Genomic DNA, 25,495 nt, shown 5'->3' with positions numbered 1-25,495 from the left:
CAGAAGTCAAATGGTTTGTGCAGATTTCTACATGTTACTGTGGACTTGACTCAGATGAGTACTGTGAGGGATTATGAGGTTATAAAGTGCAGAATCTTTGGCCTTAGAAGCAAAAGCTACACACTTGATAACTTTTCACATTGCAAGTTGCTGTTGCACGCTTGAAGCTGGTATCTCAGTTACTCTAGTAAAATAGACTTTTCTGAAAACCCTGCCCACTGTGTTAACAAATTGTCATTGTCAGTTGGTGCGGTTTGTTCCCAAAATTGTACTGCCCCACAGTGTGAAAGTTGGTTGTAACACTTCAACAGTTACTTCAAAACAGATTTGTACAATGCTACAGTGCTTTAAAGTTTTATAGCCATGTTTTTAACTTACAGAAAATACACTTTCAAGTCAAAAAGCTCCTCAGCACTCTCTGTAGACTCCGACAGCGATGATGAGCCATTGAAACGCTCCGTTGCCCATAGCCAAAGGTTGTGTAACATACAGAGCAGGGATCAGCAACAACTACAAGAAGAGCCTGAAAAGGTAAGGGGAAAAAGCGCACTTTCATATATATAGACCTGCATGTGCTGTCTGGGCTCTGCTTTTCTTAGCAAGGACTGTGAGTAAAATTGATACAAGATAAGGGTTTTTTTCACCTGATTAGCACTGTGAGATGCTGGGAGTGCTTTGCTAATTGACCTTTCCGTACTGTTGCTTTGGGTTCCCACTGGGAACAGAGGTAATTGCATTGCAACTGCACTTGAGTTTTCAGGTTGATATACCAGCTGCTTAGCAGTTTTGTCAATCCTTTGGGTAACTTTCATTAATAATGTCCCAGGCTGAAATATTATGGGATGTAAATGCAGTAAAGCCCTTGATTAAATTAGGTCCAGTACAAGTCGGACTGAGCAAAATACTCAGTAGAGAGAACCTCTCAGGCATCCAGTCTATGTCCCATTTCAAGTATGGCTTTTCAAATGCTTTTAGAAACTGAAGCTATCAGCCTTTGGGGGCAGACAGGGAGAAGTGTGTAGAGACCAAGTTCATTGGTGTGATGGCACATTTAACTTCAAATTGCCTTTAAGCTCTTCATTGTGACTAGTATTAATGTTGCAAAGATATTTTTTGCCTCTATCAGGGCAGTGCATTAGCAGGTAGATGAGTTGTGTGGGAAAGGAATGATGACCCAGAAGGGAAAGCAAGAAGCTTAGAGGATTATCTTGCAGTATTACCTTCTTCTATTAAGTGTTGCAGGCCTAGTACTTAAGGCAAGTGTCCTGCATAACTGCTTCTCTAAAGTTTTTGACAATGTTAATGGGGTTATTTTAATGAAGCAGAGACTTGTGGTTGTGATTGTGGCATTAAAGGACAAGTGTAAGGCTGGCTGAATAGCAGTAGGTAACAAGAGGAGAATATCAGAGCTTTCTGATGGGTAGATCAAAGCAGGGGAGGATCCTGATCTACTCAGTATTTAATAAATGATAAAATAAATAATGAGTATTACATTTTCAAAACACCCAGAGCTGGGAAGGGCTGCCAGTGTGTTGAAGCTCAGAACTACTGTTCAAAATGATCTTGACAAATCTGAGAAACTGCATAAAAATAGAGGGGTGGTTCAGGAGGAACAGGCTAAAGGTGCTAATCTTTGCAGGGCTAATTGGCTGTAAATACCAGATGGGAACAGCTGGGAAAGCAGTGAGCCTTCAAAAAGTGCATGAAAGGTGATGGTCAGTCACAAGGTCAGGCTGGTTGAAAACAGAAGCATATAGACAGAGGCATAGCCTGCAGGTTTTGTGAAGTAACCCTCCGTGTTTCCTCAGCATGGAGCTGTAGCTGGTGTTCTGTATCCAGGTTTGGGCTCCAGGCTGAAAAGAGTTATAGATGAATCAGAGAAGGGCCAAAGGAGAGAAAGATTTTGGGAGAAAGAGCAGGCAAGTGAACTTGGGTCTTCAGTTTAAAGAGAAACCTGAACAAGACTTGTCCTTCCAAGGAAGGGAAAGAAATGAGTATAAATACTCGGGCTTTTTTCCATGCTTGTGATAAATAGAAGAAGAACAAGAAATAATAGCCTAAATTGTAGACAGTAATTTTTAGATTAGATAGTAAGGCAGACTTCATGATGCTCAGAATGTTTAGGGATGGAATGGGTTGCTGTTGGAGAAAGCAGAAAACCTGTGTTGTTGAAGGTCTCAGCAGCAGTGGAGGCAACTGCCCTCCTGCATGGCACATCTGTACCTGGCTGTGGGTGGGGAAGGAAACTAGCTTGTCTTTGAAGTCCCTTTTATGTACAGAACAGGCATTCCAAACTACCCCAACTGATTCTTCCTCAAGTTTTGTTTGTGAGGAAGTGTAGGTAGTCTCTATCACATAAGCCCTGTGAGTGCAGAAATTGTGGGAATAAAACATATTAATTTGAATAGCAAATTAATTATAGGCTTTACAGCCTGCTATGGGAAAAAAGGCAGTGGGGGTGATGATTCCACATAAGTGACTTCATTGATTGTGGCCGTGTACATTGGCCACTCCTCAACCACAGGCCTGACGAGCCACCTATTACCATTAACCAGATCCTCTGTGCTTCTCAGTGTTGTCCTGGTAGGACCTGGTCCTTGTCCTGGTCCTTGGAAGTGGCATTACTGCTGCTGCACCATTTCCATTGGTATGCTTCTCATAGCAGCTGTGGATGGGGTTGCATTAGAGGCTTGGCAGTCCCTTTGTAGGGCTGTATATCCCCTGCAGGGCAGTGCTTGCAAAACAGTGCTGCTATGTGGGATAACAGCTGGAACAGTGGGTGTATGCAATATTGGATTGTAGGGGCAAAGAGTAGTCATCCAGCTGAAGTGGGCAGAACTGTGATTTCTGCCTCTGCAGATAAAGTAGTATTTGAAGTACTTTTAAAAAATATTTAAAGCAGCCTGTCTTGGAGCCTGAGCTACTTAAATTCTATGCAAATAATTTCTAATTGAAAAGTTGTATTCATATAATGCACAGATGCTGCCAAGTCTGTAAAGTCCACCTACTGAAATAGTGGTGGTGGTTGGCAAGGTGCCCGGAACTAGTGTTTGCTGAAAAGCTAAACCAGTTTTGACATCAGTACCCTACAGGTGTAGAGAGAGAAATCAGAGAGCTTAAAAAGCAGGTACTCTCCTTTCATTATTCAGTACCTGAATAGATGTGAGGAGAGAAGTTTAAATTTGTCACTTCTGATTCTTGGAGGGCAGGATGTCTAGAACAAGTAATTTAGTTTGCCAGTTCCTTTGCTGATCTTGCTTGTTAAGCCGGTTTTAATACAAAATGTTTGTTGTATGAAACTAGTCTTGTTCATCAGAATTTGCCATATTGAAGTAAAAAGCAACAATAAAAATGTATTTTTGTTCATTTTATCAAAGTTTTGAGATCCATCCATATGCAGTTTGGAACAAGACCTGGACAAATACATCCTCACAGAAACTATTTTTGCCCATTTTTAACATAATAGAAGGGGAAAAAATTAAGCATATGCTAAGTAGTGTAATTATGAAAATATGTGTACATGGAAGTTAACTTTCTGATTAACAGTTAGTAGAAAATGACTGAAATTACTATATTAGTTGCAAATCAGTATGATGTAGGAGTTAATGAGCATCAAATTTAGGAAAATAACTGAAAAAAGGAAAGATTCAGATAAAGACAAAAGTGTTTTTTCCTTCTTGCAATTTAGTCATTCTGTTCTCCTAAGGAAAGAATAATTTCTTCCTCCCCCCCTTCCCTGGTTAACTGCTTTCTTATTTGACTTGCAGAGTCCTGCCCCTCTCTCTCCCCTCCACCCCCATGATTTCATATGGGAAGTGTGCAGCATTAAACCTGATTTTAATTGCTCTTCATACCAGCCTTATTTCAGTTCCTATTGTTCCATCCCTATGTTCAAGTTCCATTACTCCTATGTTGCTGCTTCAGCCTTCCTTAACAAACTTGCAATTTCCCTACTTGTGCCTCATCGCTGATTTGCCAGAGGCTTGAGGATTCATCAGAACCTAAAGGTAGAACACATGTGTTGAAGGAAAAGAAGGGAAGGGTTATCATTTGTATGCTAATCCATAGGGCCTGTAAAAACTTGGTTATAGTTTATGTTTAAATATTACTTGAGGTGAGCGTAGTTACAAAGGTTGTCTCTCCATTGAGTCTCATATAACTCTGTTCAATGTTGGCAGAGCCAAGCTCCCACTCCCTGAGGTTAATAAAATAAAACTAAAGCTGATGCTATATACCTGTTTATTCAAGCACTTAATCATAACTCCATTCATCTCTAGGGTTCAAAAAGAAGTAAAATGGAGGGTGATAAGCCTGAGCTGGGTAATGCTGGTTTTGATGGCATGAGTGAAGATGAGCTGCTAGCAGCTGTCTTAGAGATTAGCAAAAGGGAAGCTTCTCTCTCTCTGAGCCATGATGAAGATAAGCCTACAAGCAGCCCAGATACTGGTTTTGGAGACGATGAAATTCAGGAGTTGCCAGAAAGCCTGGAATCTATGGAGATGGAGAAACCAAAAGCAACATTAGACTCAGGTAAGGCAAACTACCTTGGTTGGACTGTAGTGAGCTAAAGTGGATTACTGATAGCATCAGGTTAGTAACGCATGGTGGCAGAATCTGGCTGTAAGTACACTGATGAAGCTGCCTGGCTTCCTTAGTTTTGTTACTGTTGGAATTCATTGAACTGTGAAAATGTATTTTTTTTGTATGTCTGTCACCTCTCTGATAAAGGCACACTCATCTTCAGAGTTAATTCCCTTTGGGTTTTTTTCTTCTTCTTCCTGATTAACAAATTTCCATTGGTTTCTGTACCAGACAATTCCATCTACTAAGATTTGGCAGTGTCTGGAACTTAATCTTCCATAATCGGGAAGCATTTTCATTTCTGTAGCAGTTGCAACCAGGGCAGCACAGTTTACATTGCTGGTGTGCAAGATTGTTGTCTGGCATGCATAAGGCTAGAATGCTTTCATAAATGCAGTTGTTTTGTCACTAGTTAATAAATGACATTTATACAGAGATAAATTATGTTTATCTCTGTAATTTTTTCTAATACTTTTTAATGTGAGAGGAGGCCCTTGAGCATAAGAGGCTTGGCATGTCAATTATGGCCTTTGACCCAGAAACACAGTTAAGTACAAGAAGCCTGTTTGATCTCAGTGCAGGGAAACTGTCTTCCTTTAGTTGGCTGAAGGAAATTTAAGTGTTTATCGTTTGCTGTGTGCTACATGCTTTCAGACAGATCTTAAATTCCACTAGCTTGGAAAAACAGGCCAACAGTATGCTCTCCTTCTCATCTAAGAGCCAGGAGGTTAATTATTAACAACAACAAGCACTACTCTATTCTCAAAAATCACACTTGTTTCAATGGACAGCTTTCATATTGGAAGGCAGTGTGTAAAGAAAACTAAGTCTGTGGTCAGCCTCATTTGTGCCCTCCTTAATGTACATTAATGTTGCTTATGGCTGTGTGAAAAGGGTTGTGAACATGGCCACATAAATGTATCTATCTCCAGGTTTTCTTTGGAAACTGTAATATAATTGTTTGAAGGCTATTGTGACAGTGCGTGACACAATACTGTGTCACTTTATGACAAGTATGTCTTTAATAAAAGTTTCTGTGTTTTCTGATTAAGAATGAAGTAAACACTGAACATTACATTGAGCTTTTTGTATTTGACTGTGTTTGACCAAAGCACTGCTCAAAGCATTCTGCTTGGCATTCAGATGAGCTATGTGTGTATGCTGAGTTACCGGTTATGGCAGCTGGATGTAACATGCCCTGGGTTCACATTCCTGTTCTATTTAAAGGAGACTTAATTGGAAGAGATCCTTGCTGTATCACGCAAGATGATTCTAAACATGCCGGATTTAACCTGGTCCATTTCTTGTTACTGCCAGTAATAGTATTTTTTTGTAAACACTGAATAATTTGTGGGGCTTTTAAAAAAACCTAATTTAGATATGGCAGAGGATGGGGTTTTTTGCTGCATGATCCTCAAATAAGAGTTTTGTGAGTTGAGTGTTTCTTCTTATGCTGGAAGTATTCAAAGGTCATGTAATAAATCAGTTTTGTTTTTCATCATAAGAAGATTAGACTTGCTGATTATAGTTCTGGCTCTGGTGGTTTTGTGTTTAAGAGCTCACAGATACTGAGACTGCCTTGTACAATCCTAGCTAATAACTAATGAGCAGATGTTGAAGTCTGCATAGGGCAAAACTATGAAAGCTTCACATGTTGCTGCGTGATAGCTATGGGAGCAGGTCCTCACTCTCTCAGCTGCAAGCAGATGGGAGGTGTCTTGCAGCTGCAGGAGATGTATGCAGTGATCAAATGAATGTTCATGCCAGAAATTTTCTAAGATACTTCTGCCACAGCATTCACGTCCAAGGTGAACTGAAAAGTTACAATGTTCTTGCACTTTTAATGCTGTGGACAGTGTTCACAAGATTAAGGCTCTTACCTGAAGCAAAAAATTAAAAATTTAAATAGTGCTTGAGATCTGTGCTTCCCTCCATCTTACATATGGTTTGGCTTTAATTGTGGCTTCGTCTGTAGCACTCTGAGGTATAATATGCAATGCAAATTTTTATAGTCCACGGTTCTTTCTAGAGAAATTCAAGTGTCAGCTTCATGCCTGCAGAAACCTAGTGGCTTGTGACATCTTGCTTTAGTTAAAGTTGCTGTTTCTGAACATAGAAGGCTGAGAAGAGAAACAGGTTCAAGGATTAAGGAAATTATTCATTTTACATCTGTTGGAATAAGTGCAAGACTGTGCTTTGGAGCTTTTTCTGTTTGACTTGTGGGCTTTTGTTCACGGCTGGTGAACTCTCGCTGTCAGTAGATGTCACTGTGCTGCAAGGATTGTGGTGATTTAAAGACGATTTAATTGGTAACAAACAGAAGACCCAGGAAAGCATAAATGTACTTTTTCATTCCCCAGGTCCTGCCAATTTCACTGAGATAACTAAAGATTTTGATGAGAATAAGGAAAACAAAACTCCAGAAGGCTCCCAGGGGGAGGTTGACTGGCTGCAGCAGTACGATATGGAGAGAGAGAGGGAAGAACAAGAGCTTCAGCAGGCGCTGGCTCAAAGCCTTCAAGAGCAAGTAAGAAATAAAGTTTGCTTCCTTGACTTATCTTGCCCATCACTGGAAACATGATGGCTGAAGGGAAAGCTGGTGTTTGGGCAGTAACCTCAGAGGGGTTTGGCTGCTTCATTGGAGAAAATCAAATGAAAAAAGGTTTGGTTTTCTTCTAGCTCCAGTGTCAGTAGAGTGATGGCACTGGATACATCTGGGCATGTTTTGTGTGTGCTTTGGAAACCACTTATCCCATCACAGACCTGCAGATTTCTCAAAGCTTCCCATGCACGTTTATACCCTGATGCTTGTAACATTATATAAAAATGATGATAAACTGAACTAAGCTCTTCCTGCCTGTCAATGAGAACCAAGCCCACCTTTAGCTTCCCTGGCAGTTGCTTCTTGCAACCTGTCATGTCAAGACTCAGTGAAAGAGGCAGGTTTCAAACCAAATGCTGAGAACAACTGTCCTGGGTCAAGTTAAAGATCTGTCTGTCCCAGTGCCTCATTTCTAGTACTAGCAAACAGGGAAGAATATAGGAACTGAGCATTTATATGATTTTTCTCTGTTAGTAAACTGGAAAAAGGATCTCAAGTAATTTCATCTAAAAAAAGTCCTTTAAGTTAGACTTGAAAAGAATTGGGATCTCGAGTTGTGTACTAACCATATGTATTCCACTTGAATTTCAAGACCTGTAACTGATTTCCACAAGTTTAAACCAAGCTGCTGAGAGTGAAACAAGTGCTCAGCCAGGTCTTTCTTTAAATAGGTGCCCTTATTTGCTCTCTATTAATACTAAAGCTGTCATGGTTTTCCTTATGAGATCTAATGTTTCCATGGCTCTTGGATTTTTCTCTCCCATTACTCATTATGAGGTGTGTTCCATGCCAGATGTAGCTTTGATTCAGCAATGCTGAGTAGTTTAACAAAGATTCCCAAATGCTTTAGAAATAGTAAGATAAAAGGCCTCATGCTAATAACGTAAAACTGCCCTTTGAGTGTTGTTCTGCTACAGTTCTGAAGTGAAAATCTGCTATTCTAATGATTCAGGCATGGAAATGTGGTCGCTGTGGTTATCTTCATTTGAAATACATAGTTAGGGTTCTGTGTTCAGGTGCACTGAAAGCATTCAAACCCTGAATTAAGGAGCCAGCTCATTAAATATTATTGACTGGCTTGTTGCAGCTCTGAGCTTTCCAAGAGAGGTGGGAGGAACAGGGATGTGATGCTATCTGAAGATTAGAAGGGTTTGTTGACTTGAGGTTTCTCTGCTACTTGTTCATGGTGATATTTTTAATACCTGGTTGTTTAGTGGTGGGGATTTTTGCATCCTGCCTTTGTAAATTACACCTGTTGCACACAACCACTGGCTCTGCTTTCGAATGGCTTCAAAATAATGAAATCTGTCAAGATTTAACGATTCTGTCCTCAGCCGGCTTTGGCCAGAAGTGGTCTAAATTTTGTGGAAGTGTGAGGAGCTTTGTGTGTAGGTGACAGCTTTTCTTAGCAAAGGGTTGCAAATTCATTCAGATGCTTTTCAAATTAATGATCCAGGGAAAGCGTTTGGTGTTACTGGAGACTCGCTCTGCTGCATACCAAACCTCAGGAGCTTTGACAAGCCTTAATGAAGGTTTGTCCCAGGTTCTGTTGCACGAGAACATTGGACTCTTGCTGGTTGCAAACATTCCTTCACACAGAACCTTTAATTTACAGTGTCAGGTTTGTTGTAGAAACCAGAACAGCACAGTTTCAATGGAAAAAGAGCACCACAAGAATTTTAAATAGTGAAGTGTCTCAATGAGCTGAGTTTTGTTCTCTTCCCATTAGGAGGCACGAGAACAAAAAGAGGATGATGACCTGAAACGAGCCACGGAATTAAGTCTACAAGGTGAAGCTTATTTAACTTCTTCCATGATGTTGCTTTTGAGGGAAAATAGATGTGTGTGTATGAGTGCAGCTCCTCAGTGTCTGTAAGACAGCTGGGATTTCATGTTCTTTCGGTGTGTGCTTTGTTGTGTTTGGCTTTGCTCAGGTTAGCTTTTCTTGCTCTTGGTTGTGAAAGCAAATGCCAGGAAAAACTTAATATGAAAAATGACTGATTTCAGTTTCTTGAGTTTTTAATTAGATCTATAATATATATAATCTATATAGATTACATATAGGTAATATATTAAATATATCTAATGTAATACAATAAATGTATTCTATGTTTAATATTGATCTAGAGAGAGCAAAATGGATCTTGAAATTTTTCATTCCCAGCAAAAACCAGCATGCTAATGGCTCTAGTCGGAGCATAAGGATTATTTCTTACTTGCATTGATATTGCAGTGCTAATTAGCAAATGTACTGCCCTTGCCCAGGAAAATGAGTGAGTGCTGTATCTGAAGCAGGCTGGGAGGGGGACAGACCTCACTGCAAGGTATAGCTGTTGGGATGAAAATAGAAACCCAAAATACACTATCTGCCTTCTCCAAATCCAGGCAGTGTGGTGAGCCTCAGGCACTGTTTAACATTTGTGTGAGGCTGGCATGCAAGTGATTTCATACAATCTGGCAGAGCAAAGCAACAGAAAAAATTCCCTTCCAAAGAGGGAGAGGAAGGGGTAATGAAGTCTTGTGTTAAGGTTCTTGTAGTTGTTCAGGCACCTTTAAAGACATTTGGTTATTACTGGATCAACCTGTGTCTTCTTCTGAGGAGAAGCAAAGTAAGCTGAATGCTGCCTTAGCATCCCCCAGTCCTGAGTGCTGTCCCATGATGAGCTCTGGCAGACTGAGTGCCCAGTCCCTCTCAGGTCTGCCTTGATTCGTGTCAAGGAACAATTCAAGGCTAGAAATCCTTCCTCCTCCTGATTTGCAGTTGCTTAACTTAAACAGGAGAGTTGCCTTATGCTTCTCTACTTGCTACTGTCTCATTTGTAAGGCAACAGCAGCAGTAGTTTAAGTTTTTGCTTTTACAATCTCAGAGTTGTATCTCCTAGTATTTGTCTTAGGAAGGCTCCCAGTGGTGGTCCAATCAAAGAACCACTACTTATCCAGGGACCACTGATGAAGTGGCGTTTAGCAATAGCTGTGGCAAGTGCTGCATGTAGAGACCTACCTAAGTGGCTGCGTTTCTTGGCTGCAGCCTGTCTTACAGAGCCAACAGCCCCAAGAAGTGTGGAAACCAGCAGTAAAATATTCTCAGCTAGAGGGATTCATCTGTAAACTTCCTGAGAAGATTATACTGATCCAGCATCTGATGACTTAACAGGGAAAGCAGTGTGAGAATCTCTTTGGCAAAACATCTCCATCATAACCAGCATGACAGTCTCCTTAAAGGGGAAAAAATCCCAAACCCTGAGCAATATCCTGTCAATCTCAACTTCTCATCCACCAAGGACTCTTCAGCTTTCATTTAGCTGCTGAAAGTGTAGCTACTTCTAATGAGTACTGTACCAAATCTTAAATTATTGGGGTAGCTGCAGAATCCCAGGAAGTTTGGAACAGCATGTACAGGAGCACTGGTGCCTTCCGGCTCTTTACAGAAAGCTGCCTGCATTTTGCTCAGCCAAGCAAACTGGAAGTTCCTGCAGTGAGCAGCCTTCTTACCATTGAAAAACAATGAAGAGATGCCTGCTGCCAGCAGTAGCATTTTGATGCCAGTTTTAATTGGAAAATGCACTTTGTTATTGCAACTTATAGTTAAAACTGTAATTCATAGCTGCTTGTTGCAGAAACTTAGAGTGCACTGACCAGACTGTACTGCTTTTGATACCAGTTCTGGCTGCAGACCACTGGTGCTCTGGAGTGAGCTGTGTGGTTAGGTGCTGTTTTATCACCCAGCTGTCATTGCCATAGTGCCCTTTTGTAAAAGTATGAGGGAGAGGATGCTAAAATTAATTCTGTAGTCCAAGATACTTTTCTTAACTATTGCTCTGACAAATTGGGGATGGGAAAGAAAGGTTTTTATTTGGAAATTCCAGTATCCCCTACTTCCCTTGGAAAGGAAGTTTGGAGCATTAGCATTTTGTTTATGTGATTAGATATACCCCAACCTGTTGCAAATTCCTGTGTGTGCTGTATCTTCTCATGCAATATCATTGTTCCATGCTATCTAGAGTTCAACAGCTCTCTCCTGGACAGCGTTGGTTCTGATGAAGACTCCGGGAATGAAGATGTTCTTGACATGGAGTATTCAGAAGCTGAAGCAGAAGAGCTGAAAAGAAATGCTGAGGTGTGATCTATGATTTCAAAAGCTAACTGAGACATACACCCTTTCTTTCCTATCAGTTTAGTGTTGGAGGTAGTTTTACAGTGCAGGTGTAGAGTCTAGAAAGGGTCCCTCCTGTGATGTTCTTTTAATTCTAAGAAACCAAAACAAAACAGCTGCAGAGACCCTCCGAGTTTCTCTAAGATGTGGATAATGATGAAAAGGAAACAGTAATTTTATACCAGAAATGTCTCAGTGCATGTAAAGCAATGGGTCTGAAATTCTTACTTACAGAGAGGACTTCAGCCAGCATGGTAGGTTAGTTGCAACGCCATGGGCTTCTAGATCCTGCACCACCAGAACTGAGAAGCTGTGCAAGATCTTACTCCCATTAGGTGAAACCTAAGTGTAACCCAGGCTGTGCTGCTGGCCGCTGGCATGCTCAGACTCCACGCAGCAATGTTGTGAAACTTGCCTGCTTGCCTCGGTAGAAGGAGTACTGTGTAGCATGGAAAAGGTCAAGTAATTGAAGTTTCTTTGAGCAGTTTTTATTTTCTTGCAGCTCTTTATTGATCTCCTTACCCTTAAACCAAGAGTTAATATTTTAAGAGTATTGTCAGTGAATCGTATCAGTAATGTTTCCTGATCAGAGAGCATTAAATATTGCCAAAAGACAATTACTGTCATTTAGTTTTATTGGCAGTGAACAGAGCAAGCATGTTTCCTGCATGCAGAAGGGGTGTTGTCTGCTGACGTTACAGGTGCAGGATGAGAGAATCTGGGCTACACAGAATCATAGAATGGTTTGGGTTGGAAGGGACCTTAAAGATGTTCTTGTATTAGCTGATAAATCTGTGTGCCATTATCAAGGGTATTTCTTTTATATATTGGAAGTGTTCCCTTTTTGCCTTTCTGTGTTTATTTGATGAATGAATTCTGACATCAGTGGAAGTCGCTCAGGAAGCGGTTGTTTAGGGAACTTTGTAGTGTAGACCTCTTGTCAGCATCTGTTCTGGGGTCACAGTGCCTCCCTTGCATGTTCATTGGCTTGTTGAAAGATCAAATAAGATGGGAGTCTTCTTCCCACTTCTGGAGAGACTCCTTGTTTGGTCTGAACCAGGGTATCTGTTTCCGTAATCTTTGAGTTGTAGCTTTGGATGCAATAGCCAAAGCTGGTATCGCAGATAAAAATCATCTTGCCCATAAGCTGTGTAGGACAAGAGTGAATGCCCAAAAGCTTTAATTGAACTTGATTTTTTTAGACAGGAGAGCTTCCTCACTCCTATCGTCTCATAAGCATTGTCAGCCACATCGGAAGCACATCATCTTCAGGTAAAAGATACTGTATTTTATTCTTCATCTGCTACCTAGCTTAAAAATTCTATAATACAGCATTACCATACCAGGATTACTTGCAAAGAAGAATTCTGGCAGCAAAGCAAGTCTTCTCTCATGGTTTGCTGGTGGGGAGCAGGTTGAGCATGTCGTGATCCCTCACTGCAGCATGTGTATGGTGTACTGCTTACAGGGTTTGTGGAATTGCTCGTGTTTGTTACCAGCTTATTGCCCAGGAAGGATGGAGGGACCAGGATCTTGAGGGTCTTTAGCATTTAAATCTGATGTAGATTGCAGGACCAGAGTATCCAGCTAACCAGCTTACTGGTTGAACTGCAGCATGAAAAGAAAAGTGCATTCTCTGTTTTAAAGGTCATTATATCAGTGATGTCTATGATATCAAGAAGCAGTCCTGGTTCACCTACAATGACCTGGAAGTGTCTAGAACGCTAGAGGCCACCGTTCAGTGTGACAGAGACCGAAGTGGCTACATCTTCTTCTACATGCACAAGTAGGTGTCTTGGGGAATTCTGGTGCTGGAAGAAGAGGGAGTGGGCTTCTCTTCTTCCTCCTCATCCTGCTGGGATAAAAAGTGCCTCCATGTATTTGTCAGTAAGAAATCGTAGTCAGAATTATATGCAAGAATGACAAAGTTCAAGTGCTCTGAGTACAGAGACATGGAATTTTATGTCACTAATACATAGGGTTTTAACAAGATGCATTAAATCTTATTTTAAGAAGGGGATTCAGTGTCTCAGCTATACATCCGCTACATCAGGAATCATAATGTAGCTTGTGTTTTTGCCTTAAGCATTGTGATATTTGTAAAAGCCCTGTCTCTGTTCCTGGTGGTTGTGTGGTTGCAGCCAGTGTCATCTCAGGACACAGGTAAGATGAGGTTTGTAGGTAGAAGTGGTATCTTTTCAGGCACATGAAACTGAAGAAGGGGTTCTGTGCCTGAGTTTGTCCCCTTCATCTGTCTTTACTGCTTGCTTTAATAAAGGATATTACTTCATCTGCAGGCTGTGTCCTGTGTTGCTTCTGAACCTTTTACCAGCCAGGAGTTATTTTGACTATTGTTACTGTTCTCTGAGGCTTACCACTGACCTTATTCACTGTAATAAATTAAAAAGTTAAAAAGAAGTGCTGTGGGATTCAAGGAGCCTGGCTTTGAGGTGCCAAATAAAGCACCTTTCTCTGCCAGGATCCATGAGCTTGAGGCTGTGGATTAAATCCAGTGGCTGATTTCCTCAGGGCTGTCTTGTGTAGCAGTCTGTTGTTGTACTTAAGTTTCACTACTGGTCTTTCCCCTCTGTTCTAGGGATATCTTTGATGAGTTACTAGAAACAGAGAAAAATGCACAGCCACTTAGCATGGAAGTAGGAAGATCAGTTCGTCAGCCTCTGTGAAGAGTAAACACCTTGTTCCTCCTGAGGAACAAGGGAAGGTTCTGAACTTGTGCCAGCCACACAGGAGTTAACAAACAGCTCAGGGACAAAACAAGAGACAAAAGGTAGAAATATGGGACGCTGGGTTTGCTGAACCATCTGTGCAAGTCCTGGGCCTGAACGACACGTTTAAACCTCGACATCCCAGAGCGATCCTCCTGTGGTGAAGTTTTTATTGTTCCTCAGATAATTTTGTCAGCATGGAGCCTTAAAGAGTTGCATCAAGCCACAAGACTACAGCTGCTCATAAACTGGTTTAAAACAAATAGTGCAAAAAGAGACTCGACTTTAAAAGCCCATTCACTCGTGAGAAGTGAGTGGTGAAGATTTACATATCACTTGGCTTTTCTGGTTTTGTTTTTATTGGGTTTTTTTCAATCCGAGAGCAATTTAAGCAATAGATTTGGTAACCTGGCGTGTGTTGTGTTAGTAATATTCACTGGAAACCCAGATCACTGGGTACGCTCTCACCACTCTTCTTTGGAATCACTCAAGCTGATGGGTTTTGACATCCGTGGGTTTGGAAGTGCTCCACTGTTTACCTGTGCTTCCAGGAAACAAACTGTTGGTGCTGTGGAATGTCTTGCATACCTGCTAGCAGCTCTGTTGGGTTTGGTTTTTTTTACACCATTCACTGTCATCCTCCTTTAGATGTGAGATTATAGATGTGATTTCTTTTGTTTTACAAGTTCTGCTATTTGATTTTCTTCATGAGGTGGTTGTTTTGTGTTGGAGAGAAGCCTCTTCTTTGGGTGTGCAGTATTTAGCACTGAAATGACATTATTTGGGGCTGCTCCAGTGTAACTCTGGGGGTAGGTGAATATGTGGAGCAGACTGAGAACAGTAGCAGGAGGTGAGCAATGGCCACTTTGCATCTTCTCAGAGTGAAAGACTGTTCTATGTTCTAGCCTTACCTTTTCTGCCCAGGCCTGGGGCATTGTGAAACAGGAGTGATGGGGAAGGGGTCTGCAGGGTAGCACTTGGCACTTGAATTGCTCTTGATTGAACCATGGTCTTGCCTTGGTATTCTTGTATCCCAAGAAGAGAAGGTAAGAGGGGGGTTTTACTGCAGCTATGCCTCTGTTCTCCTTTCTGAGGAGCACAGAGCACTCAAACTGAAACTAAAGGAGGTGGAAAGCTTTCAGAAAGCCCATGTTCAGCGTTAACAGAACATGGTTAGGAAGAAGTGTTGTGTTTTATTGGATTTCAAGACATGAAGCTCCTTTGACAGCTTGTTTCAGCAGGGAAGGGGGAAAGCCAAGTGACTTCAGTTTTTCAGCACCTTGGCACTGATTTAACAGGGGCAGATGTTTCCTTTTGCTGTCATTTACTCATTTCAGAGACATTGCTGTTAAGCAGAGTAGTTGCTCTTGGTTTGGCCTCTAGTTCTGATATTTTTGCAGCATGAGTTTTAGAGGTGTAAGATTTCTGTTGGTTTTTTTTTTTTAAAAAAAAGGAAACAAAACCAAACTTTTTTTTTTTTTTTTGCTGGTGAGATAATTTCTGGGTTTTTTAAACTATCTTTAGGAGTTTCTCAGGAATAAATCAGCTGAAGCAAAGCAGACAAAACCATCAATTTAGGAGACATCAGGCATCTTTCATAGGCACTTCCACACTTCCTGGCAGGTGAGTGCTACCTTCGTGGCCTCTTCTCACGCCTGTGCGCAGCAGGGACCTACAGCCATCAGTAGTCCTCCCTAAACCAAGGGCTTCTGGGGACCCCAGTGTGTTGAGAAGACTGTGACTGACCTTGCGATCCCCATGTTGGATGAGCCCAGGGACCTGGTCAAGGTGACATCTTTCTGGTGTCTAAGCTAGGAGCCAACATTTGGTTGTAAACATGACAGAGTGTTTATCTTGCAAGATGCAGCCCAGGTGGGTGTGTATGTTAATTTATTATAAAGCATTATACTTTTCTATTGTGGATACTAATTAGGGTTGGCTGTGGGAAGAGGCAGAGATGTGGGAGTTGTCCTTTGAACTGATCGCCCCTGCGAATGTGACGGACTGCTCCAGCCAGAGGGCAAACCTGTTTTCCCCAAGTGCATCCTATGCTAGTGCTGTAAATAACAAGTATTCCTATAGTGGCAGAAGCCAGCTCTGCTTTTTTTGGGTGACAAGGTTATTTTTGCAAGGCGCTGCACTCCCATTAATTTGTAATAAAAGCAAATGTTGCCTGAATTTTCAGTGCAGTAACTTTTGTTTAAAACCAGGTTTTGGTTGGGTCAGGGTGCGAAAGTTGATGCTTGAAACCTGTGTTCCTTGTTTCGTGCAAAGTTCTTACTTATTATTCTAGCCATTAAGAATTTGCAGACACCTAGTAACTTAATTTAGCTTTTTTGTTTGGCCTGCAGTGGCTCAGTTGCACCTTCACCCTGGCAGGAGGGTCCACGGAGACCCTCCTTTGCAGAAGCTAGCTTTGTGTGCAAGAGCAGTGGGGAGGCAGGCAGGTGTGTGATCGTCAAGGGATGCTCTGCCCAGCAGCTGAGATGTTCCCACCCCTTGTGCTCTTGCAGCAGCAGGTTCAATAAGGTCAACATCCCTCCTATGTGGGACACCCATTCTGGGGTTTAAGTAGGTGGAGAAGTTCAGTTGCTGTCTCTTAACACTTGCTGCCTCTTCCCCACATGTACAGGGTTGTGGTTAAACATTTACCGGCTCCTGAATCAGCCTAGTTCAGTCCAAGTGTGATTCAGCATATGAACGCAAGGAACTCCCATCTCGCCATTTCTCTTTCCCCTTCGTTGTTTGCCTCTGGTGATTTGTTACTGATTTACTCCCCTGCTCCATTCTTGTCAATGAACTGGAGCTCATGGAGGGGGGTCCCAGGGGAGCTCTGGCCAGCGGTGCTGCACAAAGAGCTTTTGCAAAGCAAGGACTGGCTTCCCAGTCGGAACAGCAGCCTGACACCAGTGCATGGAGCAGGAGGCGGGTGGGCCTCTCCAATGCTGAGGCCATAGCATCGCCTCCTGCTCGCTGTAGCACAGATAACCATCACCTGTGCATCATCCTTCCTGTCCTGCATCCCCAGGAAGGGCTGAGGGCCAGCCCAGCACTTCCTGCTGCAGTCACTCAGCATGTGGGGATCGCTGTGCCCCAGGGAGGGTGGGCAGGGCTGGGTATAACTCATCTGATTTGTTTTTTTTATGGAGCTATTATCCCTGTGTAAGCACCTGCCAAAGAGAGAAAAAGGGGGTGTGGGACCCCTGGCAGCTGACTCCAGCCTTGCCTGCCCTGGGGTGGCTGCTGCCGGTTCCTGCCTGCACCCCGACTTTCTGATTCTTTACACTGTTGATGTGGAGCAGCATTTTTCTCTGTGTTTTAGCAGATCTGTTCCTCTCTATTCTTTACAGTTTTTGCTCTTGGGTTGCCCCCCCTCCCCTTTTTAAATGATGTGTAGATAGATTTTTTTGTGAAATAAACACGTCTTTATTAACCCTCTCTTGGTTTGAGATCTTTTTTCCATGCTACCTCTTGGACACCACAGGCAGTGGGTACCTCTGCTCCCTGTTTGGCATTGGGACTTTGCTCACATGTCCCAGAACACCATGTGTGTGCTCGGTACCTTCCCGTGGACCAGAGATGTGTCCCTGGGGTAAGACCTACCCGTTCCTCTATGGCTTCCTGTGGAGCCTAAGAAGGAGGGAGATGCCCTTCTTCCCTCCCAGGGCAAGGACACACGGGTGCTCCCTGGTGTCTGTCCCCACACACTGCATCCCATCAGCCTCTCACTTGCTGCCCTTACCTTTGGTCCAGCACTTATTTACTGAGGTTCACGTGACAGTGCAGGGAGCGGCTCCCGCTCTGTACCAGACCTTTAGCCCCGAGGTGCAGTAGGGTGGCATGGGGCAGCCCTGACTCCCGGCATGGGGAGCTGGGTTGTGGGCAGTTTGTGGGCCTCATCCAAGAGCAGGGAGGCAAAGGAAGGACCCAGGGAGCAGGAGTCCCTGTGCTGCCTCGGTTCTTGGTTAAGACCTGTGTGCCCCTGAGTGCCACCGCTTTGCCCAGTAAGCCCTGCCACTGGGCTGAGCCCAGGGGTACACACAGCTCTGCTTGCCAAATCCATTTTATTTAATACAAACAAGCCGGGGTTGTCCCTGTGCCCAGGCTCTGCCCTAGAAGAGTCCTTTGTCCTTCTTGAGCGCCTGTTGTTTCCACAAGGGCAGGCTGCCGAAGGCGGAGCGGCTCATGCCGAAAACAGCCTGGAAGTCCTGGTCAGAGAGGTGGCACTGGGGGAGGAGAGAGGAGGCTGAGCTGAGGCTGGGCCTCCCCCCCCCATTCCCCTCCCCACCAGCAGCCCCAGCCTCATCTCACCTCCTTCCTGCTGGGATCCACACCCCGTGGCAGGTCCTCAGCCGCGGTGCTCACTAGCACATCCAGGGGGAAGATCTGCAGCTTTTCGGGGAGCAGGGGGGTGGTGGCAGTGAAGACCTCTTGCCTGGATGTGAGCTCCTGGGTCGGGGGGAAAGGGACGCGTCAGGGTGGCCCCAGGCCAGAGGCACCGGCTTGGTTTAGTGTCCTCTCACCCAAGGATGTGCCCTTGCAGCTCTTTGTGCCACCCGGCACGGGGACATGGGAGCGTTCCGTGCCCCTTCCCACCCTTCTCCCTGTGCCACTTACTGAGGTGAGCTGCCCGAGGCTGCTCTCATCCCCCAGCTCGGCTTTCAGCTCCTCGTAGGATTTCTTATCCTGGAAGGTGACAAAAGTGCTCAGTCCCTGGGCAAGGATCAGGCAAGCTGCTGCATGCACCCTGCCAGTGCCAGCTGCAGCCAGATCCACATCTGGGCACATCTGCAAAGTCCTTCCCCCCCCACCCCCCCGGTCTTTCCAGCCCCCCTCCATGACTCACAGCCCAGCAGAGAGGGTCCCAGGCCAGGAACCAGCCGGTGAAGGTGGGGGGCTCGTAGCCCTGCTTCACCACAATGATGGGGGTGTCAAGGTCGCGCCCACTGGGGTGGCTCCGCAGGTACTCCTGCACCATCACCGCCGCTGCCTCCTTCTCTGACTCGTTGGCACCTTTCCCAATCCAGAAGAAAACCTGGAATGAGGGCACCGTGTCTGCCACTGACGTGAGATGGGGCCCTCTGGGGCCATGCCCAACCCATGGCTGGGGGTACATGGGGTCTGTCTGCAGGGAAGGGCACCAGGAGTGTGTCTCAGCTAACCCTGGAGCTAGGGGATAGAAAGCAATTTCCATTACCAGCAAGGGCTGGCCAGGGACATGGTGGGTTCCAGCCTCCCATCCAACCACCTCCAGCTGCTGCAGGTCCTACACCCACCCTGGGGGCACTGGGGTCAAAGGTGTTCCCCACCCCATACCCCCAAGCTCACCTGATCCCAGGTGTCCAGGACATAAACATCATTCTCCTCCAGGTCATCCTGGGTGAAGTCTACAATCTCCGTTGCCAAGAAGGTGCCTGTCTTGTTGGAGCACTCAAAGAGGCGGGGGGGCATGGAGGGGTTCTCTTCCTGCAGCCTGGTGGGGGGCAGTGTGGTAGTGGTGGTAGGAAAGGGGCTCACCCCACTTGGGAACTGGTGGCCCATCTCATCCCCAAGGGTGAGTAGGGACAAGGGTCCCCCGGGCATACAGCTCGTACCTCTTGCTGTTGGCATACTGGGACTTGCCCCCCAGGGCCAGCCAGAACTCAGGTGGCTCCTGTCCCTCTGCGGTCACCAGCTTCTCTGTCTTGGAGATGATGTCAGCCACTGTCTTGCCCATCTCACGCTCGTCTCCGCTGCAGCCCTGCCAAGCAAGCACAGCTGCTCCATCACCAGCCCCAGCACAGGGAGAAGAGGTAGAGACAGGTCCCATGGGGGTGCCAGCACCCCCGCAGTGCCCAGCTGTACCCACCTTCCCATACCAGAGGTAGCAGCAGCCGGGGGTCTTGAGCACAAAGACATCATTGGAGTTGAGGGAGGAGGCACGGACGGGCACCTCAAAGGCCTTGGTGTTGTACTCGTTGGTGCCGTGCACATGGAAGAGGCGGGTGGAAGGTGTGGGCTCCGTGCTGCCCGACCGTGAGGTGCCACCCTGGGGGGACGGGGCAGGAAGGGGAGGTCACCACCAGCGCCAGTGGCTCCCTGCTCCCTGCCCCGGCACCCCTGCTCACCGCGTACACCACCATCTTGCCCTTGAAGATGGCCATCAGGTGGGCCGGCTCCTTGCCCATGGTGACGCGGACCTGCACGGGCTCGTTGTTGTACTTCTGGTCCAGGATGACGGCTTGGTAGGCAGAGGCGGCCAGCTCATCTGTGCTGGCGTGGCGGCCCTGCACAGGGCAGAGCGGGGCTCAGCGCCCACCGCAGCACCCTTTTTCCTCTTGGAAACAGGGAGCTTTTGCGCTGATCCCATGAAACCATGTGTAGGGCAGAGCATCCCCAGTCTGGGGAGGTGCCCCTGTCCCTCACCCATGAATCAGTGACCTGCAGCTCTTACCTGCCAGATGTAGATGATGCGGTTTACCTTGGGCCCCACGAAATAAGTGTAGAGAATCAGGTAGCAGTCCCCACCATAGAAATGGCCCAACCACCTCTTCTCCACGGGCACCAGCTCCTGGTTCTCCACACGCCAGACCTGGTGGGAAAGAGACAAGGATGCATTGCCCTGCCCTGCAGCCTGTGGGCCCCACAGCATCCCCCAGTGTAGCCATCAGGGAGTGCTCTGAGAGGGTCCCACATCCTGCCCCAGCCACCCTACCTCCACCTCCCCAGTTCCATCATCCACCATCTTCTGCTGGGCAGCCATCTGGGGCTTGGCGTGCAGCGTGGTGGCATCAAACTTCACCTGCTCCACCTTGGCTGTGGGGAAGGGGAGAGGGATGAGCTATACCCCACCAGCCATGGGGTCCCCACAGCCTCCCCTCCCCATCCCAATCCACGAAGTCTTACAGTTTCAAAAGGGAGCACTCACCTACTTTGCCTGCTGTGAAAGTCTTCCCCAACCCACTGGTCTGGTTGGGGACAGTCCACTTCTGGAAGAGCTGCCTGAAGATGGCGGACTCAGATCCATCGTTTTCCGTCTCCACACTGGTGCTGTCTGGGTAGTTCTTGGCTTTGATGAAGCCCTGGGGAGATTCAGACGCTGTGTGAACATGAGGTGCCCAGCACCCTGGGGAGCACCCAGGCTATCCTATAACCAAACCCTGACACAGCACCCACCAGCGCCCTGCTCATCGCCTGCTGCTTCTCCTCCTTGTTGGCATTCTTTCCCTTCCACACAAAGATCTTGAGACCTCCTTGATCAAGGATGTAGCAGTCCTTGGAGGGGACACAACAGCAGAAATTCAGAGTTTTGGGCAAATCCCACCAAACTGGCTTTTGAAGGGTTGAAGCTGTTGGGCACCCCTAAGCATGGAACTGGTGACACACCTCATGCAGCAGCATGTCTTGGGTCAGGGGTCGAACCGCCACCTCCTGTATCACCAGGTTCCCACTGGCATTGGAGACACTGGCAGGGGAAAAGAGAGGAGGAGGGGTTAGAAACAGGGCTGGAAAACCCCCTCCCCATCCCCACTTGATGGTGGCAGGGTCAGGTGGCAGTGTCCCCATCCCCATCCCCTCCCCACCCCGATCATGGCAGAGGTGGTACCCAGGAACCTTCCTGCCCTGCCATGGTGGCAACCTGGCTTGCAGCTTGCCCTGCCTGTAGCTTACTCATTGCCATGAGGAGGGACAATGGGTTGTCAGATGTGATGAGGCCACCCAAGGGACATTGCCATCACATCCAAAGTTCACGCATGCATGAGCATCTCCCAATCAGATACCATCCCTGTTGGCACCAGGGGTTCCCCTTGCTCCAACAACATCCAAAGGATCTGACCCCTCTTGCTGGGTGTTCATGGGCACAGGAGTTGTGTGGCACAGCAGAGATGGGTGCTGGGTCCCTCTGGTACCCTGCGAGATGCCCTCATGGGTGACCAACACTCAGCAACTCACTGGTAGAGCTTGAGGGACGACTTGAGCTTCTGGTCCACTTTGTCATCAGGAATGGCCGCCTTGATGTCCCTCTTCTCACCCAGAACGTGCGTGAGCACCTGCATGAGCCCCGGCGAGGAGCCTTCGTCTTCCCCATCCACTATTCCCACCTTGGCACGGCCCCCGCGCTCCCGGTCACGGATGTCCTTGGCCAGGGTCATTGCCTGCTCCCAAGGGAGGAAGCATCAGCCCAGACTGGGGAGAGGGGGTGGCTTCCTCCTCCGTGCTCCGAGGAAGAGCCCTGGGACCCCCATCCGCACCTTCAGCCGCTCATTCCGGTTGCTCTCGGGACCGTTCCACTGGATGATGAGCTGTCCCAGGTCCAGCAGGAACACATCCCCCCGGTTGAAGCTTTCCCAGCTCATTTCCACCTGCCGTGGGAAGGGATTTGGGGGGGGGGATATTAAGGAGCAGGGTCACCCTGGCTCCAAAGCCCCCACATGCTCAGTGCTGATGCCCCCAGCCTGTAGTTCCCATTCCTAACTCAAGAGTGGCTTTTTGGGGGTGAGGATGCTCCTGAGGCAAGGTGGTGTGGACACATACCCATTCTGTCCCCTGGTGTGTCTGGGCAGGCCCTGGACTGATCCTGACCACAAACAGTGTCTCCTCATGGCTGAGGACCCCTCCATACTGTAACTCACCTCTCCTGCCACCACGTTCTTCTTGCCCTTCACATGCAGCAGGCGCTGGATGTTGTAGGTGTTTGTCTCCACATGCTTCATTCCCGAGGCCACACCACCCTTCTTATAGCTGGAGGGGATGGACACGGCGTCAGCCCTGGGCCCCCCTTCTTCATCCAGTGGGGTTCCCCTCCCACCTCTGTGCACAGGGAGGTGTTCGGGGACCCCCCCACACCCACAAGTGTGATGAATGAAGCAAGATCAGTTCCAGATCCTTCTCCTGCCCCCCCACCCCACTGGGACAGGGATGTTCCCATCCCCACTGGGGATGTCCCCACGGGGGGCATGCAGAGGACCCCTTCCCACCATCACCCACTGTGGGAACAGGTGACCAACGTACATAAGTCCCTGTTTGAAGTAGGCTCGGAAGGTCTCGCTCTCGTGGCCCTGGACCTCCCGGTGCTGCACGGCCACTGTGCCCAGGTGATCGTCCATCTGGATGGTGTAGATGGCGGCCGCACCCTGCTCATCCTGGCTCGACTCCTTGCCCAGCCAGTAGTGGATGTCGTAGCTGAAGCTGCTCCCACTCTTGCGTGTCTGCAGGACACCAGTCCCCGCTAGAAAAGCCCCCATATCTCCAGGCCCCCCTGGCCAGGAACACCCCTCCCTGCACCCCAGCATCCCCCCCAGTCCCCCGCAGGCCCCCAGGCTGCCCTACCGACAGCAGGACATAGCAATCCCCCTCGTAGAAGCTGCCATAGCTTTTGGTGGGCACTGGCACCATCTCCATGTTCTGCAGAAGGAAAGGAGATGTCAACCCAGTTGCGGACCCCCCACCCCAGCCCTGCACACCCTGCTGCACCCAGCCCCAGACCTGGGTGGGTTTAACCTGGCACTGAGACCCCAGACTGAGGCACTGAGCACACAAAAGGGGGATCTTTCCTTCCTCACCCCCCCCCCCCCCCAAACACCCAGCAATGGGTGCCCAGGCTGTGTCCCCATCCCTACCTCAATTCGCCATATCTGGATGCCTGGTGTGGTCTTGTTGAGCGTCCTGCTGACTTTGCTGCTGAGCTCCACCATGGTGCTGCAGGCAAGGGGACCTGCTGGGGCATTGGCAACACCCTCGTTAATGACAGGCAGTGTCATTAAGAGCTGGGAGGGAGCCAGCCTGCCATGCCACCTGCTGCCCTGCCCCTTCTGCAGCAGCTGGGCCATAAACCACCATCCAGAGCTGCATGGAGTAAGGGACCCCTCCAGCGCCCTGGTGACAAGCAGGTCTCTTGTCCACTTGGCACTGAAGTGGATGGGGGCTGTTGTGCTGCATGACAGGGGCTGAAGCAGGCAGGAGCGGGGTCCCCTGAGCACCCTGGTGCCCTGTGCCTGGGCAGGGCTGTGCAGGGCTCCCCCACTGAGTGACACCACTGCAGGTGATGTTCCGCTCTTCCCCAGGGCCAGCAGGGACTGGCCCTGCTCAGCCCTGTCCCAGCATGGCTCCACACACGATGGCACAGCATCGCATGGCCACTTACACACACACGTATGTGCAAGCACACACTGCCTGCTCCAGTTCCCCAGCTCCCAAACCAGTGCCAGATCCATGCCCACCAGGAAGGGCATGTCCCAGCCCCACAGAGGTGCTGAGAACGCCAGGGCTCAGCCCCGGTGCCGCCAAGGTTGCCTGCAGCCATGTCTCCCATGCCTGTGCTCTGGCAGGGAGAGCCAACGGTGCCCAGGAGAGCGGCCCCTGCTCCCCCAGCCCTGCAAACCCCAACCTGGTCCCGCCGCACTGTCCCTGACAGCCCCCACATCCCACCCCTCACCGCCCGCATCTCCCCAGTGCAGCCCCAGGCTGGAGCAGAGGTGGGTGCCCAAGCCCCATCCCTAGGCCACTGCAGTGCCAGGAACAGCACTAGCTATGGGATGTGCTGCCCCCCAGGCCCACCCTGAGGCCTCCACCCCAGCCCCTCACCTTCCCCGCAGAGCTGGCACAGGTGAGCGCACCAAGGCAAAGTGCTGGGTGCCACCACCCAGGGGACCTTTGTCCCCTCCTGTCCCAGCCTATGTTCACCATATAAGGGCAGGAACAGCCTGGAGTCAAGGTCCCCATGGCCCTCCAAGGCTTTGTGGCACCTGAAGAGCCCCGTTACTCATGGTGTAATTGTGCCTCTGGAGCTATTGCAGCACAGGGCACCCCATGGCACCCTGCCCACAGGTGTGCTGTGCCCTTGTCTGCTGCCATTCCCAGGCCTGTGCCCCCCTTGGCACCAAGCCCATGGTGATGGGGTTTTGATGCCTGCCACACAGCCAAAGGGTTCCTGAAAGTGATAGCAACAGCATGAACCAGGCCATGAGGGTGCATCAGCCACAAACACAAAGGTGCCATGATGCCATGGGGATGGGCTCTGTCACTTCCCTCCATTCAGCAGCCCCCAGAACCCCCAAACCCTTCCAGCTGTGAAGCACTGAGCCCATGCCTATGAGGGTGTTTTTGTGCCTGCCCACCAAAAATGTTCTCCAAAGTGATGGCTGATGTTACAGGGCAGGGCTGCACTGCTGCCCTCCACTTCCCACATCCCACAGTGATGGGGGTTTTGGTGCTACCAGCTCAGAGCCATCAGCAGTGCAGCATCATCTTCCCGCGGCATCCCCTTCCCATCCCATATGTCCTCATGTCCCACCTGGTACATCACTCCCCTGCACACAGGACTGTCCCCAGGCTGTGCCACATCTGCAGCTAGAGGCCAGATGCCTGCTCACTACCTGATGGGCTTTGCTCCTTGTGTTGGGGGTGTCTGCAGCCTCAGCCTTGGGGATGGGAAAGAGGCACAGGGATGTGGTA

General features: G+C 47.8%; 2 protein-coding genes across 3 annotated transcripts in view; one reads left to right on the top strand and one right to left on the bottom strand.

The window, feature by feature from the left end:
- The window catches only part of USP37 (ubiquitin specific peptidase 37), a 36,506-nt gene extending 19,030 nt beyond the window's left edge, over window positions 1-17,476 (top strand). For both annotated transcript variants that reach the window (XM_034061966.1, XM_034061965.1), the window contains exons 17-24: window positions 381-531; window positions 4,278-4,530; window positions 6,942-7,108; window positions 8,913-8,973; window positions 11,185-11,300; window positions 12,539-12,608; window positions 12,984-13,122; window positions 13,933-17,476. In XM_034061966.1, coding sequence (XP_033917857.1) covers window positions 381-531; window positions 4,278-4,530; window positions 6,942-7,108; window positions 8,913-8,973; window positions 11,185-11,300; window positions 12,539-12,608; window positions 12,984-13,122; window positions 13,933-14,020 — 1,045 coding nt within the window. In that variant the 3' untranslated portion in view covers window positions 14,021-17,476. The remainder of the gene's footprint in view (window positions 1-380; window positions 532-4,277; window positions 4,531-6,941; window positions 7,109-8,912; window positions 8,974-11,184; window positions 11,301-12,538; window positions 12,609-12,983; window positions 13,123-13,932) is intronic.
- A 680-nt stretch (window positions 17,477-18,156) lies between these two features.
- VIL1 (villin 1) lies at window positions 18,157-23,752 on the bottom strand. Its single transcript, XM_034061972.1, has 19 exons — window positions 23,662-23,752; window positions 23,372-23,446; window positions 23,054-23,250; window positions 22,675-22,783; window positions 22,294-22,404; window positions 21,995-22,197; window positions 21,428-21,506; window positions 21,218-21,316; window positions 20,970-21,123; window positions 20,757-20,857; window positions 20,496-20,633; window positions 20,170-20,328; window positions 19,911-20,090; window positions 19,657-19,802; window positions 19,391-19,535; window positions 18,909-19,097; window positions 18,680-18,748; window positions 18,374-18,511; window positions 18,157-18,288 (listed from the first exon to the last, which is right to left on the bottom strand). The coding sequence occupies exons 1-19, from the start codon at window positions 23,734-23,736 to the stop codon at window positions 18,175-18,177; spliced, it is 2,481 nt and encodes an 826-aa protein (XP_033917863.1). The 5' UTR covers window positions 23,737-23,752; the 3' UTR covers window positions 18,157-18,174.
- Window positions 23,753-25,495: the final 1,743 nt, after the last annotated feature.

The sequence above is a fragment of the Melopsittacus undulatus genome, chromosome 4 (assembly GCF_012275295.1).
Source record: "Melopsittacus undulatus isolate bMelUnd1 chromosome 4, bMelUnd1.mat.Z, whole genome shotgun sequence".
Classification (NCBI taxonomy): Eukaryota; Metazoa; Chordata; class Aves; order Psittaciformes; family Psittaculidae; genus Melopsittacus; species Melopsittacus undulatus.
This window is presented reverse-complemented; position numbering and strand designations above follow the sequence as displayed.